General features: G+C 47.9%; 4 protein-coding genes across 4 annotated transcripts in view; 1 reads left to right on the top strand and 3 right to left on the bottom strand.

Annotated features, from left to right (window-relative positions):
* Positions 1–1,338, bottom strand: part of LOC130610356 (histone H2B 1/2/3/4/6) — a 98,860-nt gene extending 97,522 nt beyond the window's left edge. Inside the window, exon 1 of the mRNA XM_057430175.1 lies at positions 943–1,338. Coding sequence (XP_057286158.1) covers positions 946–1,326 — 381 coding nt within the window. The 5' untranslated portion in view covers positions 1,327–1,338 and the 3' untranslated portion in view covers positions 943–945. The remainder of the gene's footprint in view (positions 1–942) is intronic.
* The window catches only part of LOC130610315 (histone H2A-IV), a 141,500-nt gene that overhangs the window by 3,474 nt on the left and 120,066 nt on the right, over positions 1–17,960 (bottom strand). The gene's annotated exons all lie outside the window — the stretch shown is intronic.
* Positions 1,414–2,057, top strand: LOC130610326 (histone H2A-IV). The gene has a single exon (XM_057430107.1). The coding sequence runs from the start codon at positions 1,665–1,667 to the stop codon at positions 2,052–2,054; it is 390 nt and encodes a 129-aa protein (XP_057286090.1). The 5' UTR covers positions 1,414–1,664; the 3' UTR covers positions 2,055–2,057.
* Positions 2,621–3,295, bottom strand: LOC130610416 (histone H1.10-like). Its single transcript, XM_057430275.1, has one exon. The coding sequence runs from the start codon at positions 3,290–3,292 to the stop codon at positions 2,621–2,623; it is 672 nt and encodes a 223-aa protein (XP_057286258.1). The 5' UTR covers positions 3,293–3,295.

Genomic DNA, 17,960 nt, shown 5'->3' on the forward strand with positions numbered 1-17,960 from the left:
CAGCGTCTTTCTTCTTCGCGTCAGTTCTCTGTTTCTTCCCTCTCGGTAACAGCGCTCGGTACAGGGCCGCGGCACGCGCTCACGGCGAACGCTCCCCGGCTGCTGCCACGGCCCGTTGTAAATCGCGGCTCTGGTCGGAGGAGCGAACACGGGCGCCGAAAAGCGAGCGCTATCGCGACCAATCCACGTCCTCCTGCAGGTGCTCAGGGCCGGGCCGCGAGCGCCTGCTGGGGAGATCCGTGCAGTTCTCACTCAGGTCGGAGCAAGCCCGGTAGCTGAGCAGCTCTGGGTACCGCCGCCAGTCCCCGTCTCCCTCGGTCTGCTCGGCGGCAGGATATACGGGGGGGAGTACGGGGCTAGTGGAGGAAGAGGTCGACCAGAGCCTTGGGCAGAGCGCGGGGGGAAGCAGGGAAACCGTGCTCGGGATCGCAGGCGGGACTGCAGGGATCGAGAACGCCGTGAAAACACCTTGGCCTGCTTCCTCTTGTCACCCCGAGACCGCAAAGGGGTCCGGATTGGAGCTTTATGCTAAAATTACGCGTTCACCCGGAGAAGTTTGTGCTTTGGAAGCCCCCGGCTCACAAGCTTCCCTATACAATGCCTCACGGGGAAAGAGCAAAAGAACACCTTTATTTCGGGCTTTTAGAAAACATTACAATATTCTCCCCTTAACCTGCAACCCCCAAAGTTATATGCAGAAGTGAAGAGAGCTCCAGGGTGCGTCTTTAGGGAGCTACAAGTTCTGTCTTCCACCGAGGCAGACATAGACCACTCCGCGAATTAAGTACGCCCCAGTCCCCTACAGCCACGCTGGTCTTCACACCATTACTGAGCTCTTATCAGCAAAGCAGCCTGGGCCAGCATAAAAATCAGTCAGCTCCTTTACTGAGAAAGTAGGTGGCTCTTAAAAGAGCCTTTGGGTTAAAATAAGCGGACTGAAACGCTCTACTTAGAACTGGTGTACTTGGTAACGGCCTTAGTACCCTCAGAGACTGCATGCTTAGCCAGCTCACCCGGCAGCAAGAGGCGCACGGCTGTCTGGATCTCCCGAGAGGTGATGGTGGAGCGCTTGTTGTAGTGCGCCAAGCGCGAGGCCTCACCAGCAATGCGCTCGAAAATGTCGTTGACGAAGGAGTTCATGATGCCCATAGCCTTGGAAGAGATGCCCGTGTCAGGGTGCACTTGCTTCAGCACCTTGTACACGTAGATAGAGTAACTCTCCTTACGGCTCTTCTTGCGCTTCTTATCCCCTTTCTTCTGGGTCTTGGTCACCGCCTTCTTAGAACCTTTCTTGGGCGCGGGAGCTGATTTCGCCGGCTCAGGCATTTTCCCCAAGATCAGACCTTAGCTCTCCGACGGAACGGAAAAGCGAACACACAAAGCAAGCATGAGCGCCCGTCCTTTATAGGGACCGTATGCAAATTAGGGTTTCCTCAAGGCTTCGTTTCTATTGGCTGAGAGCAGGTATTTGCAATTCTCGCTCTTAGTACTCCATGGCTATTGGTTAGAGTTCGATCCCCGTTTCCATTGGCTGTTTTTGCAGTGTTACCTTCTCAGCCTATCGAAATTGCCTCCTCTCGCCGAGAAGGGATATAAGGGCGCGGTGCGGAGCTGATTTCATTTCTTAAACGGGTCTTCGTTTTCGATTTCGGGGTGTTGCGAAGATGTCCGGGCGCGGGAAGCAGGGCGGGAAGGCGCGTGCCAAGGCCAAGTCGCGCTCTTCGCGGGCCGGACTGCAGTTCCCCGTGGGCCGCGTCCACCGCTTGCTGCGCAAGGGCAACTATGCGGAGCGGGTGGGCGCCGGCGCCCCGGTGTACTTGGCAGCCGTGCTGGAGTACCTGACGGCCGAGATCCTGGAGCTGGCGGGCAACGCGGCCCGCGACAACAAGAAGACTCGCATCATCCCGCGGCACCTGCAGCTCGCCATCCGCAACGATGAGGAGCTGAACAAATTGCTGGGCAAGGTGACGATCGCGCAGGGTGGTGTGCTACCCAACATCCAGGCCGTGCTGCTGCCCAAGAAGACTGACAGCCACAAGGCTAAAGCCAAGTGATTACCCAAGAACAACGCCCGGCAGAGTATTTTTTCCCCAGAGAAACCCAAAGGCTCTTTTAAGAGCCACCAACTTACTCATAAAAAGAGCGTGAACTTTGTTAAATATAAGTAATAAGTTAGCTACGGCACTTTTTCCAGGGTCTTGTCTGAAACTGACAGTGAAACACTCGCTTCCGTGGCGGCGACGTAACCCTGAAACACCGTAGAGTTTTGCAGGCACTACCTCTACCCCACCTCCTTACCGCAACTAAATCAGAAGATGGGGTGGGGCTCTGGGGTGCCGGTCAGATCCCGTTTCAGCCAATCCGCGCACCGTGTGGGCTTTCCGAAGCCACCAGCGCGCATACTCCCTTCCCAGATAAGCGGAAGGAACTTTAAGGGAGACCTGTGATCAAGTCCTCCTCACCTCAGGAGTGGAAACACCAACACTGCCCTTCTCCTCCAACCCTCCTCCAACATGGGGAAAAAGCTACCGCATTTCAGCCCTTTTTGAGAAAAGATGGGTGGCTCTTAAAAGAGCCGTTAGGCTTAAGTGTGGGAGGAAGACTTTCCTTCCACAGGGGCTTACTTCTTCTTGAGCGCCGCCCTTTTCGCCTTGGCTGCTTTAGGCTTAGTCGCCTTGGGCTTAGCTGCTTTGGGCTTCACCGCTTTCGCCTTGGCTGGACTCTTAGCTGCTGCCGCCGCCTTCTTGGGCTTAGCAACCTTAGTCGCCTTTTTGGGACTCTTGGCCGCCTTTTTGGCGGAAGCAGCCGCAGGCTTCTTCACTTTCTTGGGGCTCTTCTTCGCTGTCACCGCTTTCTTGGGCTTCTTAGCGGCGCTGGCAGGTTTCTTAGCTGCCGGCTTCTTGGGCTTGGCCACAGCTGTTCGCTTTTTCGGAGCTTTTTCTTTCACTTCTCCCGGCTTCTTACTGAGACGGAAAGAACCAGACGCACCAATGCCTTTAGTCTGCACCAGGGTACCTTTGTTGACGAGGCTCTTGAGCCCCAGCTTGATGCGGCTGTTGTTCTTCTCCACATCGTAGCCACCAGCAGCCAGCGTCTTCTTGAGCGCGGCGAGAGAGAGTCCCTTGCGCTCCTTGGAGGCGGACACAGCGTTGGTGATCAGCTCGGTAACGCTAGGGCCCGCGGCCTTCCGGACTCTAGAGCCACCGGTCGCCTTCTTCGGTTTCTTGGCCGCAGCTTTGGCGGCAGGGACCGGGACAGCAGCAGGCACGGCAACAGGAGCAGTCTCCGCCATGATAGCTACGAAACAGTCAGCGGCGGCCCGACCGGCAGCTCCCCTATTTATAGCAGCGCGGCGCGCACTGATTGGTGCCTCCTGGGCGCCCCGCCCCACCACCTCCCAGCGCTCCGCGATCCGGGTTGTGTTTCTTTGAGCAAGATAAAATGTTTTTTATCTACTTTATCTGCCATGAGCTCGCCCCCTTTGCGCACGCGGAGACAGTTGAAGGGTCTATTTTCGACTGTCGGTGTTTAGTCGCGAAAAGAGTGGACTTTGGGTAGAGAGGAGGCGATAAATCCCGAGTCCTGGAACCGAACTGACATCCAGAGAGGGAAAGTTTTGTTTTTCTTTCTAAATAAAAAAAAAACCTTTACAGTTGACGTGAGGCAGAACACTCGCTGTTAATCTTTAGCGGGTCTTTTCTGAGTCAGAGAAGAAAGCGAGCAGTTAGAATTCCATTCTTTAAAACAAAATGCTTTCAGAGAGAGTGAGGTAGCACAAACTGCCCCGAGCCGTGCCTCCGCTTCTCTCACCGTAGTTAATACCTCTGGCTGCTGCAAAACACTCGATTAGGGATGTTTCCTCCCCCGGTACTTCCAAAGCTAAAGTTTCCAGAGGCTATGGGTGAAATAATAGACAGCATATACTTTATTTACCTCAGAATGGGCTACTTTCTCTTCAACCCTTTGCTGTCCTTCACATAGCAAAAGGCTCTTTGATGTTAATGGGATAAATTGGGACATGAAGAAGAAAGATGAAAGGTTTCTGCCGAATCACTGACCTTCATGTAAGTCTCTAACATATAGAAACAGACCACACTCTAAATAAGGCACATAGTGCTATTTGTGTAAAATCTGTTAGTATGATTCAGTAAGATGGAGAAAAAAATGGCAGAGATTGAGTCTTCAAGAGATGCGAAAGTACCATTTTTCTATTTTGATGCCAAGCCAGGAAGAAAAATTGCAATTTTTGCTCACTGCTCTTTTGCCAGGTTACAGGTCAACTCACAGCAGGTTCTGTACATAAAATCTTTGGCTGCAGCACGAAGTGATGCAAAGCTGTTTATCTGCAATGTGGTGACTATATCAGCATTCACATCTTGTCAGCTAAAACTCTGTATGTATTTTTTTGTCTCTGGCAGGAGTTCCTAATTCATTTACCTTGAAGTTTAATGGCCATAAGCCAGTTTAGCACCATCATATTGCTACTGCATTTTTACTTGATATCTACAAACTGCACTTGCAGAGTTTATGTATGATGTTGACCAGATAATCAGCTTCGCTATTTCAATGAAGTGAAAGATCTGTGACTGGAAAATATCATCTCATTCCTCTCTCTCATTGCACTACAGGGAAGGCAAATGAACTTCTTGAAGATTTTGAGTGACCCTTCATCTTCAATTAATTCACAAAGTCCCACTCTTTAAAACTTCATATGGGCAGTTTGACGCTTTCTCGCATATTTATGGTAAAAGGACTTCAGAAAAATAAACATATATTTTTCTCTCACTTGCAATTTCTCTCTAACTCTTCTTCATTGCTGAGGTCTCCTAGCTGAGGAGTTATTCTTGAGATAGTGAGGGCAAATAAGGTATCAAATTCAGCAAATCTGGATCCGGGCGTTCAAGGCTTCGCTGGAAGCAGGATGGCTTATAGACCAGTGCTAACTGAGAATTTTATAAAGGCAAGAGAACTTGACTGTAACACATTTACTTCAAGTAGTAATAGGGGGCATAAAGAACTGAGTATTGAAATTACTGTCTCCTAAAATTTCCTCAAATTAGATGGATGACTGTATGTCTGCTCTGTCTCATCCAGCTCTGATGTCCTTCAAAAACTAAACTTATGGCCCTGTCTGTAAACTGAATCTTTTTATACTCACCAACTCTTTTCATATTACTAATGCCAATACTGAAGCCTTTCTAACTCACAATAAAACAATTTCCCCCAATCTCTGCACCTCTTATTTTGCAAGAGTAAGCATGCAGCACAATAGCACATTTTCCTCCAATTCGTAACTGGATATTCTCAAGACTGTTTCCCTTACGTAGTCAGAGGGAATAAGATCTATGATTAAACCCTGTATAGCTGTGACAACTGTAACACTAACAATCTCCAGAGAAAAAGCCTCTCAGTATGTGCCAGAGCAACACTGCGGCACATTGTAGTAGTCCTTGTCTTGCTCCACTTTTGAGGCTACCGATCTCTATCAAATGTTAAATGGCCATTTTGCAATTCAAAGATGGGTTTTGTAATTATTTTAAGTTCTACTTAATGATTTTCCACTTCCATGTTCACTTCATTATTCCCTTCCCTTGTTGTTAAGAAGACGATATACTCTCATTACCATCTCATAAACAGTCTCACCGTGTATGTCAGGGGGAGGATGCAGAAATACCAGAGGAAAATCAACGAACACAAGGAAAGCTGAATACAGTGTTACCTCATTCAGTAGTGAATACACAAGGACCATGGTTCACCCTCCTCCCCCAAATACTGCTATTTCTTATGTGATTAGCAGCACAAAAAGCCTGAAGTTATGCACCAGAGGTCCTTGCTCTAGTTATGATCAAGCTCACTTAGGATACATGGAAGGAGAACCCATTTCCCTGCAATGCAGACACAAAAAAGGAGTGGACAAGGAGGACACTTGCTGGGAGAGATTCTCCCTCCCTCATTCATTTGCCATCAAAATTAGAGCAAGCTTTGCTGCCTCACCTTAGAAGAGGTGACCATCAAGAACAACAGGACCTTAGTAGTGTTCCATGTTGTTCATCTCTACATGCTCTGTCAGTATGGACAGAAATATCTGGTAGAGTAGCAAAGAACATTTTTTGGCAGTGTTACCAATATGAGCCAGCTCAGATCAAAAGCCTCTTTAGAGCACTTCCAGCCAGCATGAAAAGTATAGATTATTATAACCACTAACATGTGCCTGCTAACTTGAAAAAATATATAGTAATTTAAACCAAACTTAAAACATGCAAGACAAAAAGCAATTTTTGCAAGATCAGGGTAATTTTCAATTTATTGCATGCCCTTTTGTGGTACTTAACCTGGTGCTAGGTGACGAAGTGTAGAGGCCACTGTAGATGACATTACAAGTCCCAGGAAGAGCACCTTACAGGGGTTCAGTATTCAGCTTTTCTAAACATAGTGAGGATAATTCTTCCTGAATTGTTTGCTCCATTTCCTCCCCTTCCTTAGGACTTTTCCACATGAGTATCTAACTGTACTACATTTATTCATCTCACATTGCCATGCCTTTCTCAAATATGCAAAGCCCATCCCCATTTTGGAGGTGAGAGAACTGAGAGTTGCTTATTCACATTTCTTAAAGATACAATTACTTAGATCCTCCAGGTTTTGGCTGGTTTGGGTTTCCACCTCATGCTGAGGCCTAGCAATACATGTTAACTCTCACCATTTCCTGTCAGCAGAAAACCAGTTCAGAGATGATGCATCTAATCTCACAGGAAAAAAACAAAACAAAACAAACAACCAAATCACAAAACATAAAACCTGTTCAAAATGCAATGAATTTTTCTCCTCTTTTTGATTTGTCACAAACCTCAGCTCACCTGTGTACCCACACATGCCAGACCAGGATATCAGTCTGCAGACGAGGACAGGATCAGGCCTGGTGAGGGACTCTGGGGTCAGACACAGTCCTGGACATCAGGCACCTTCCTAGTGCAGGCAGGGCTGTGGGGAACTGGACGCCAGCCCTGTTGCTGGTAGGGACTGAAAACCCCATGGAGGCTGAAATGGGATCCTGGGACCTGGGTAGGGTGGGAGGAGTGACCAGGACATGTTAGGAAAGGACAGGCCCAGGAAATGCTGGGAAGGTTCTGCGCTGACATGACCCCTCCTAGGTGTAACAGGGATTATAATATGTTCTCAAAGCTCCTGCTTCAGCATCTGTCTAGATCCAGCATCTGTCTAGATCCAGACAATAAAGAGTGATTTTGGCCAAGTTACATGCAAATGTTTGATTACAGACCTGTGCATTTCACTTATTAAAAAACTCTAATGCCACTTCTACAAATAATCATCGATATTGGATGTAGTCACCAGCTTTAGGTTCGAGACAGCTGAGAACAACAGTTCCTGCACCTCAGTTTTGTGATTCCCAACTCTTTTGTCATCAAACATATCAAAATGTGGGAATGGCTTGGCTTGGAATAGGACCCACAGTGGTCAGCTGTATCTGAGCCACCCTTCTACCTTCACTTCATTGACCCTCACAGGGAAACATCTAAAGAGGTTTTGGACTAGCAGCAGTCAGCTTCAGTTGCGAGACTGTCCATTTAAATAACAGCATTTCCGCCTGCTCCAGCACAGTCACAAAGCCTCAAAGAGGGCAGAAGAAAAAGCCCTTTGTTCCACGTTTTAGCTGTTACCTGGAGAAAATGCTGACCCACAGTTTTGATTTGGGTGACCGTGTATATGTCTCTCTACTAAGTACTGGTGGGAGTTCCCATCCTTTCCCTTCGCAGTCTGAACCATGATACTCACATCACAGTGGTGCCTCAGCCAGTTTTGTTTCCTCTAAAGAAGCTGGTCTCAAAGTTCTGGCGGCGTACAGCCCTTGAGGTTCACCTGCTCCCCATAGGTGTCCACCCTGGGCAAGGAGAGGATAATTGCCTTTACTTGCTATCAGCAGCTAAGCATATTAGCTGTGCTCTGATTAATCTAGACACATATGAGCTGCCTTTTGGATGTAGTTAACCTCCTGAGTGCTGTGACCTGTGGTCTGGGAAAAGACCTGCTTGCAGAAGAGGACTCACTAGATTTAGTCAGCTCTGCAGCCTCCATGGAAAGATCCTGCATTAGTAGCTTTGCTCCTCCTTTACTTTACAAAATTGATTCTTCTCACTTCCCTTCTTCCACTGTCAGTGACCTCACAGTGGCTCAGCATCGGTGGACAAACATCCCTGAGGGAGAATAGATTGGCCCTTCTCCCTGTGTTGCAGGAGGGCAGGGTGTGAAAGATGATGTCCCCTGCACTTTTCCTAGAGGACGCTGGGTTGCAGAGTCTGCAAAGGAAAGGAGCAGTTTGGCACAGATGTCCAGCGCCCTGAGGTAAGTGCAAAAATAGCTGCTGGCAGCAGTGACCTGTGAAAACAGGGGAGCTGCATGGAGCTGGGCAAGCAGACATCTTCAGAGAAGACCTGGAGGAAGAGGGATTCTTCTGATGGGTTGCTTTGCCACCTTCTTTGTAAACATATGTAGGGTATGTTATGTAAAGTGCTTCTTTTTGGGACCCTCAATACACATATCTCTTGTTCCTTTTCCATTAAGCTCCTCTGGCAGTTTTGAGCTGATGAACAGCTTCTAAGAGGTTTTTAAAACTTAGCTGCATGAAGCAATCTCTTTCCTTATTGCTGGCATGTATTACAGCTACCCCATCCCTTCCATATTCAGAAAAAAAAACAACTAAATTTCATCCCATGGGCCTTTTGAGGGAAAAAATTCTGTTGGCCTAATGATGCCTTTTCTTTTGCAAGAAATATAGATACAAGGATGTTGTGGTCTTGAAAGCTGAATTAATATTCCTCACATCAAGTTCTCTAGAATCAGAAGTATGAAATACACTTAAAAATGGGAAAGCCTTACCCTCCAGTCTTGAAGAGGCCCAGAACAAGGGATTTTAAAGTCATGGCCAGATCAGTATTGCAAAAGCTGTGCTAGGTCACAGGGTAGCCCCAGGGAGCAAACACTGATTTGAAACTGAGGCCACCTACATTCACCACTTGGTTCTGCAGAGGAGGCAAGGAGCAAACCACCAGATTCCACCTCTTGTCTGCCTCCACATCAGCACCTCTCAAGTTTGTTGAGATTGCTGCAGAAAAGCAAGAAGGTGTGGATTGTCTGTAGCTTCATATTGGTAACCAGAGGTTCTGTATCCAAACTGGTGTGATTTTTGAGTATACATCAGGAAATGAGTCAGTCACCGTATGCTTCCTGAAATACGAAAGGTGGTGAGAAGTAGGCAGCCTGATCACCAGTGCCTACTTCCAATCTACTAAGCTAAGGAGGAAAAGACTCTTACCGAGGAGGAGATTTTGGAGAAAGAGACTGCTTTCTGCCAGGATCCTTTGTGTCAACCCACCATGGAAAGTCCTGCCCTTAGTGTTTCAGGTACAATATTTGATCTGTACTGAAGCTGAAAGAAGGATGCTCATGTTCAGACACCTCTCTAAAAAGGCACAAAATAGAGCAACATATTTGCTTTCTGAAACCTGATCCAGCTCCCTGACTTCGCTGTGTTTAAGCAAGGGCTAATGCTCCCAGCTGTTTCTTTGAGCTTGTTTTTAGTAAGCTCAAGGTTTCCAAAGTGCCAAAGTGTACCAGCAAAATGTGCCAGTGTTCTGTTTTGTTCACCAGGCTTTGAGCCCTGATGTTGGGACAATCACAGCACTGATGTGGTTCCTTGACCTTCTCTTTCAATGCCTATGTCTTGTCCTTGATAACACTGTCCTGGAAAATGTCACTACTGGTTGGCTTTCCCCCACACCTCACTTGAAAAGCTCACTTACAACCGTCTGCATGTTCGTAGCCTGAAGCACATTTCTCTTTTGGTCCAGATGAAGTCCATCCCTTCTATGCAAGTGCTCTGTAGTACAGAAGTGTTCCCAGCTTCTGCTGAAACCTCATTCTCAGTCAGGTTATGAATCTACCATCTGTGTCCCTCCCTCGTCCTAAGCAGCATACTGGGAACTCTTCAGCAGCAGGAGAGTGTAAACACTCTGGTTTCATCTTCTTCCCCTGGAGCTTGCAATTGCAACCAAAGCTTTTCTCTTTCCTTTCTTTGCCACAGGCATTGAAGTAGACCATGACAATTACAGTCCTCTCTGGCTTATCCTAGAAGCCACTCATGTACACTGTGAAGTCTGTCATTTTCACGTCCTTCCCCAGAGTATCGGGAAACTCCTCCAACCCCAGTTCTATCCACCTGTGTCTCAAAGCAGGGATTTAGGCTGGAAAGCTGGATGTTGGATCTAGTATGTGTGCACAAAGTGGGCGTGGGATGGGTTCTAAAAGGGCCCTGTTTGGGATACTGTAAGTACCATGTATTGTAGAAGAGGGTTCTGTTATATAGTATGGAGCTTGTATGCACAATGCACCATGACCCTTTATGCACATAGAAATGGTGTACTTCAGTCTGGCATCCTACTTCAGGGTTGTTGTTCTCTGGAGCAGTCCTCCCAAGAAACGTGGATGTGTCCTCTAATCAGAAATGGGATGGGGAAAGTGAATGGGAGAGCTCATATGGTGAGGTGATGGGCTACAAAATAATCTGTGAAAAGCTATCTTAAAAACTAAATTAAACATTTAGCCATGTGTAGCCTGTGAGGAAATAAAGAGGAAACTACCTTCCGCACAAGCATCTCTTCTACACAGTACTTGTGTGGACAGTGATGTTGATGTGGGCATGAGTCATAAGAGTGGTCCTTGGTAATCTAATTCTGCCCTGGTGGAGTTTAGGGTTTCCCTTTCCCCAGAGCTCCAAATGTCAAGGAGCTCAAAGGAAATGCTGGTTTTAGGATGTTGGTTTGGTTTTTTTTTCAACAGAATCTTTCTTGAAAATAGGGGGCTTTGGGGAGTATTTCAGAGGAGAATCTCCTCATCTTATCCCACCAATTTCCAGCTGCCATCAGAAGAGCATCTTCTGTCAGTGAGAAGCAAACTGTAAGGTAGAACCTGCTGTGGGCTGTCCTCAGTGACAACAGGGTTTATCTTGGCTCCATCCAACCTGAGGAGCCTTTATTGTTCTCTATAACCCTTATCCTAGGCCAAGCTCACCTTGTCTCAAAAGCCAGGTTTCTCTTTACTGTTTGTGTCTGCAGTGAGTTAGAAAAAAAAAAATCAAAGAATAACTAAGAAATATCTTTTTTTATTATTGTTATTTTTGTTTGTTTACTTTGTTTGATTTTGGAGTGGTAACAAAGAGGCACTACCTGATCTTTCAGACACTACCAGCGAGGTTCACTACCCCTCCAAGCCTTTGTACCTCCCAGAATGATGACATTTTTAGATAGCATTTTTTAAAACTGCACGTTTGCAAACCAAAGGGTCACTCAGTCATGCCCTACCTTGTGGCTTCTGCTAGTTATGCAGGGCGTATCTGCAGATGCAGGGAAACGCTTTCTCTACCAGGTTTCCTTTCCTCCCTCCCATGTCCTGATCATTTGTTCACGAGGGTTCAGGAAGTGGGATGAATCCAGCTGGGCCAAAAGCATCTGCTGACCATCGCTATAGTCTTGTGAAATTGCTTCAGGGACACCAGGCAGCAGAGCACTCAGGCACAGCACACAGGTGAACTAAGAGCATGGGAGAAATGCCAAGCTCATGTCCTGGCTCTGAGCTGGCCAACTTCCCTTCATCCGGAAGCACGAGCTCTCAGTCCTCACAGGAGTGGTGACTTGCTCTTGCCGGATCTCCCGACAGGTTTGGTACTGTACTTGAAAGATGTGCTCAGCTCCTTCTCGAGATTACCACCTCCTCTTAATAGATTTCCCTTCAAAAAGGTTTGTATTACTGACAGATATTCTTTCCAATCAGGTCTCGGTAATAAGTAATTTCTGAGATCCTCACACCAGGTCATGCCTTCATGTAAATGCTAAAAAAATACAAAAAAGATCTATCTGCTTTAGACCATTTCCCTTTCTCCCTCTCTCTAAGCACACTGGCAATAGTACAGAATGTTTCTGATTATTTTTCCTAGCCTTGGTGGGTTACTGTCGTGGTTTAAACCCAGTCAGGTAACTTGTTCACTCACTCCCAGTGAGTGGTGCCGAGCTGACAACAATTGAGGTCCGTGTCCCCGCCCCACTGGGGTTCTCCCCTTCCCCACTCCCGGAGGAATGGGGAGGAGGATCGAAAAAATGCAACTCCCACAGGTTGAGACAAGAACAGTCCAGCAACCAATGTACACAAATCACCACCACTACTATCAACTACAACAATGATAAGGGAAAATAACAAGGGAAGAGAATACGATACCACCGGCCAAGAAAACGAGTTCCCCCCGGAAGCCCGTGTCCTTCCGGGTAACTCCCAGTCACCCCCCACCCCGGCCATGACGTGCTGTGGTATGGAATACCTCCCTGGCTAGCCCGGGTCAGGCACCCCGTCTCTGCTTCCTCCCAGCCTCCCCTCCTCCCTGGCAGAGCATGAGCCTCACAAAGTCCTTGGTCAGGGTAAACATCACTTAGCAACAACTGAAAACATCGACTTCACCAACACTGTTCTCAGGCTGGAAGTCAAAACACAGAACTGCACCAGCTAACACAAGGAAAAAAAAAATGACTGCTACTGCTGAACCCAGGACATTATCCACCCCTTATTCCATACCATTCACGTCGTGCTCAGATCCCACATTTTCAATACACCATCGCTCTCCCATATATATACATCCATATACATACAGACCAAGAGGAAAAGATCATTTTCTTAGTGCATGGACCAATCCCTATAATGCTACTGAGTCCATTCGGTCCATGATGTTCAAAGTTCATTCTCTGTTGGGATGATGGCTGGAGGGAAGTCAGGGCCAGTCGCTGGTGACCTGGAGACATCTAGTTGATGGGCTATAAAAGCATTACACAGCAGGCAACGGCATACAATTGAGTTCACTGGCTGTTTTCCCCTAAAATCAAATCCCCTTGAGGTATACATCGGACTTCCCATCTTCCCGCATTACCCACCAAGTATATCCAGGTCCCTGAGCAAAAGCAATCCCACGAGTGGGTTTGCCTTTACCTGAAGCAGGAATTACCCAGACTGTCTTCCCCAGCAAATTCTTCATATGCACCATGGGAACTTTGTCCCCCTCTACAATATGTAAAAGTTCTGACTGGGCTGGGCCAGCCCTGTTGGCAGATCCTCTGGTGTTGACCAACCAGGTGGCCTTTGGTAAGTGTGTATCCCAATGCTTGAAAGTTCCCCCACCCATTGCTCTCAGTGTAGTTTTTAACAGCCCATTGTACCATTCGATTTTCCCAGAGGCTGGTGCATGGTAGGGGATGTGATATACCCACTCAATGCCATGCTCTTTGGCCCAAATATCTATAAGGTTATTCTGGAAATGAGTCCCATTGTCTGACTCAGTTCTCTCTGGGGTGCCATGTCGCCACAAAATCTGTTTCTCAAGGCCCAGGATAGTGTTCCGGGCAGTGGCATGGGGCACAGCGTATGTTTCCAGCCACCCGGTGGTTGCTTCCACCATGGTAAGCACATGGCGCTTGCCTTGGCGGGTTGGTGGCAGTGTGATATAGTCAATCTGCCAGGCCTCCCCATATTTATACTTCAACCATCATCCTCCATACCAAAGAGGCTTTAACCGCTTGGCTTGTTTAATTGCAGCACATGTTTCACACTCATGAATAACCTGAGCAATAGTGTCCATTGTTAAGTCCACCCCTCGATCACGGGCCCATCTATATGTTGCATCTCTGCATTGATGGCCTGAAGTGTCATGGGCCCACCGTGCCAAAAATAATTCCAAATTATTTTTGCCAATCTAAGTCCATCTGAGCCACTTCAATCTTAGCCGCTTTATCCACTTGTTGGTTGTTCTGGTGTTCCTCAGTGGCCCGACTCTTGGGTACATGGGCATCTACATGACGTACCTTCACCACCAGGTTCTGCACCCTGGCAGCAATATCTTTCCACAGTGCAGCAGCCCAGATGGGTTTACCTCTGCGTTGCCAGTTGCTCTGCTTCCATTGCTTCAACCACCCCCACAGGGCATTTGCCACCATCCATGAGTCAGTATAGAGATAAAGTACTGGCCACTTTTCTCGTTCAGCAATGTCCAGGGCCAGCTGGATGGCTTTCACCTCGGCAAATTGACTCGATTCACCCTCTCCTTCAGCAGTTTCTGCAACTTGTCATCCAGGACTCCATACAGCTGCCTTCCATCTCCGATGCTTTCCCACAATACGGCAAGACCCATCAGTAAACAAGGCATACTGCTTTTCACTTTCTGACAGTTTATTATATGGTGGGGCCTCTTCAGCGCGCACCACCTCCTCCTTTGGTGACATTCCAAAATCTTTGCCCTCTGGCCAGTCCATGATGACTTCTAGAATGCCTGGACGACTGAGATTTCCTATTCGAGTTCGTTGTGTAATTAGTGCAGCCCATTTACTCCATGTAGCATCAGTTGCATGATGTGTAGAGGAGACCCTGCCTTTGAACATCCAGCCCAGCACGGGCAACCGGGGTGCCAGAAGGAGCTGTGCTTCAGTGCCAATCACTTCCGAAGCAGCTCGAACCCCTTCATAGGCTGCCAGTATCTCTTTCTCAGTTGGGGTATAGCTGGCCTCAGATCCTTTATATCCCCGACTCCAAAAGCCGAGGGGTCGACCTCGAGTCTCCCCTGGAGCTTTCTGCCAGAGGCTCCAGGTAGGACCGTTCTCCCCAGCTGCAGTGTACAGTACATTTTTTACATCTGGCCCGGTCCGGACTGGTCCAAGGGCTACTGCATGAACTATCTCGCGTTTAATTTGCTCAAAGGCTTGCTGCTGCTCAGGGCCCCATTTAAAATCATTCTTCTTCCGGGTCACACGATAGAGAGGGCTTACAATCGAACTGTAATTTGGGATGTGCATTCTCCAGAACCCCACTGCACCCAAGAAAGCTTGCGTTTCTTTCTTATTAGTTGGTGGAGACATTGCTGTTATCTTGTTGATCACATCTGTGGGGATCTGTCTACGTCCATCTTGCCATTTTATTCCCAAAAATTGAATCTCCTGTGCAGGTCCCTTGACCTTACTCCGTTTTATGGCAAAACCGGCTTTCAGCAGGATTTGGATTATTTTCCTCCCTTTCTCAAAGACTTCTTCTGCTGTATCGCCCCACACAATAATGTCATCAATGTATTGCAGGTGTTCTGGAGCTTGCCCCTGTTCCAGTGCAGTCTGGATCAGTCCGTGGCAAATGGTAGGGCTGTGTTTCCACCCCTGGGGCAGTCGGTTCCAAGTGAACTGGACACCCCTCCAAGTAAAAGCAAACTGTGGCCTGCACTCTGCTGCCAAAGGAATTGAGAAAAATGCATTGGCAATATCAATCGTGACATACCACTTGGCTGCCTTTGACTCTAGTTCATACTGAAGTTCTAGCATGTCCGGTATGGCAGCACTCAATGGTGGTGTGACTTCATTCAGGCCACGATAGTCTACTGTTAGTCTCCATTCTCCATTAGACTTTCGCACCGGCCATATGGGGCTATTAAAGGGTGAGCGGGTCCTGCTGATCACCCCCTGACTCTCCAGTCTATGGATCAGCTGATGGATGGGAATCAGGGAGTCTCGGTTGGTGCGATATTGCCGCCGGTGCACTGTTGTGGTCGCAATTGGCACTTGTTGTTCTTCAACTTTCAGCAACCCCACAGCAGAGGGATCTTCTGAGAGACCAGGCAAGGTGGACAGCTGCTCAATTTCCTCAGTCTCCAAAGCAGCAATACCAAAAGCCCACCGGTACCCTTTTGGGTCTTTGAAGTACCCTCTCTTGAGGTAGTCTATGCCGAGGATGCATGGAGCCTCTGGACCAGTCACAATAGGGTGCTTTTGCCACGCCCTCCCAGTCAGGCTGATTTCAGCCTCTAGCACAGTCAACTCTTGGGATCCTCCTGTTACTCCAGAAATATAGATGGATTCCACCCCTTGACAGCTTGATGGCATCAGGGTACACTGTGCACCGGTATCTACTAGAGCCTTATACTTCTGTGGGACTGATGTGCCAGGCCATCTGATCCACACAGTCCAGTAAATCCGATTGTCCCCTACCTCCACCTGGCTGGAGGCAGGGCCCCTCTAATGGTCGTCACAGCGTTGGACACTTAAGTCGTGGTGAAAGGGATTATTCTTCGTTATCACAGGAGCTGGAGTAAAATCAGCTCTTCCATTCCATCTGGGAAACTGCTCACCAGAGGCTGAAGCCGTAGCTCTCATGGGATGATCAGTCTTGGCCCTTGCTCCCCTCTTCAGTTCACTCACCCGTTCCTCCAAAGCTGAAGTAGGTTTTCCATCCCACTTTGTCATGTCTTCTCCGTGATCCAGCAGGTAAAACCATAGGGTACCCCGTGGCGTATACCTCCTGTATCTCCTCTCTTGAACAATAGGACGCCTTTTGTTAATAGCTGAGACGTGTGTTGGTACACGTGAGGAGCTGGATAAATCAGATAGATCGTCCCTCAATTGTTCGAGGTCCTGGGACAGTTTTTTCACAGCTGAGATGATGGAAGGGGTGAGGTTGTCTTTGAACTCTCAGAGTTTATGAACCATTTCATCCACTGTTTGTGGTACTATGTCATTCCAGGTTACTGTTGCCAATGAATGGACATATGATGATGGTGCATTCCGTGTAAGTTTTCGCCACATGGGTCGTGTACATTCAACTTCATCTGGATCTATAGGTGTATCCCCGTTATTCGGCTTGATGTGATAGAGCATCTCTACGATGGCCGATTCCCTCAGAGACTGGATGCCTTTGTCTATAGTAGTCCACTTGGCCGAACGACTCGTAACATCGTCCTTGTACGGAAACCTTTCTTTCACAGCTGCCAAGAGCCGCCTCCAAAGGCTGAGGGACTTTTTCTCTCTTGCAATTGCTTTGTCAGTTCCCCCTTCTCTAGCAAGTGATCCCAGCTGCTTGGCTTCTGTACCTTCTAGTTCGTGACCATCGGCCCCATTGTCCCAGCATCGAAGTAACCAGGTGATGATGTGCTCCCCTGGTTGACGGGTAAAATCTTTTCGCATATTCCGCAGCTCGGTTGAGGTCTGAGGTCGAGAAGTTACCTCTTCTTCTTCTTCTTCGTCATGTGATGATGACTCCTGATCAGATTCTGGACTGGGTGGTGAATTCATTGGTTCTTCATCTCGCTTCACCCTTTTTGCCTCCTTTTTGCTTGTTCTCTTGCGTACAGGGGCAACCGATATTGGTACGAATTGGTCCTCTGGTTTGGCTGCAGTGATTATCACTGTGGTTTGAGTAGCAACTGTACTTGTTGCTGGGGGTGGTGTAGCTGCTGTGCTTGGAGCTGGGGTAACCGCGCTGTCTGTTGCAGTTGAAGTTTGAGTAGCTGCTGTACTTGCCGCTGGGGTAGCTGCGCAGTTCATTGCAGCCAAAGTTTGAGTAGCGACTGTTGCTTTGCCCTCAGATCCGCCGACATTCTTTTCCTTTTGAAGGTGCTGGATAGTGTTGAACAAGGCCCTGTAAGCATAGGCCAAGCCCCAGCACGTTGCCATGATTTGTCCATCTCTGGTATGGCCAGAATGACCACACACCTCATTTAAGTGTTTTACTAATTCTTCTGGATTTTGCAGTTGTTCGGTAGTGAAATTCCAAAATACTGGAGGGGCCCACTGACCTAGATACTTGCCCATACTATCCCACACACCCTGCCACTCATGGCTGTCCAGCCTCAGGGAAAATCTCTCGGTCCTCCTACATCGTTGTTTGACCCCAGACAAGACCCAAACCTGACTCTGCTTAACTCTTGAAATCAGTAGTGGGCAAAACACACTCTGTATGCGTGTTAGCATGGTGATTCCCATCACCATCAGCAAACAAGTCTCAACAGCATTAAAATGCCATTCAAAAAATTCAAAACTCTCAAATGTAAATGGTCTGGGGGGACGACTGGGAGGGTAAAAGGATGTCTCCTTCACAGG

The sequence above is a fragment of the Pezoporus wallicus genome, unplaced genomic scaffold, assembly GCF_028554395.1.
Source record: "Pezoporus wallicus isolate ANWC-B61680 ecotype Strahan unplaced genomic scaffold, APGP_CSIRO_Pwel_v1 scaffold_3294, whole genome shotgun sequence".
Taxonomy (NCBI): domain Eukaryota; kingdom Metazoa; phylum Chordata; class Aves; order Psittaciformes; family Psittacidae; genus Pezoporus; species Pezoporus wallicus.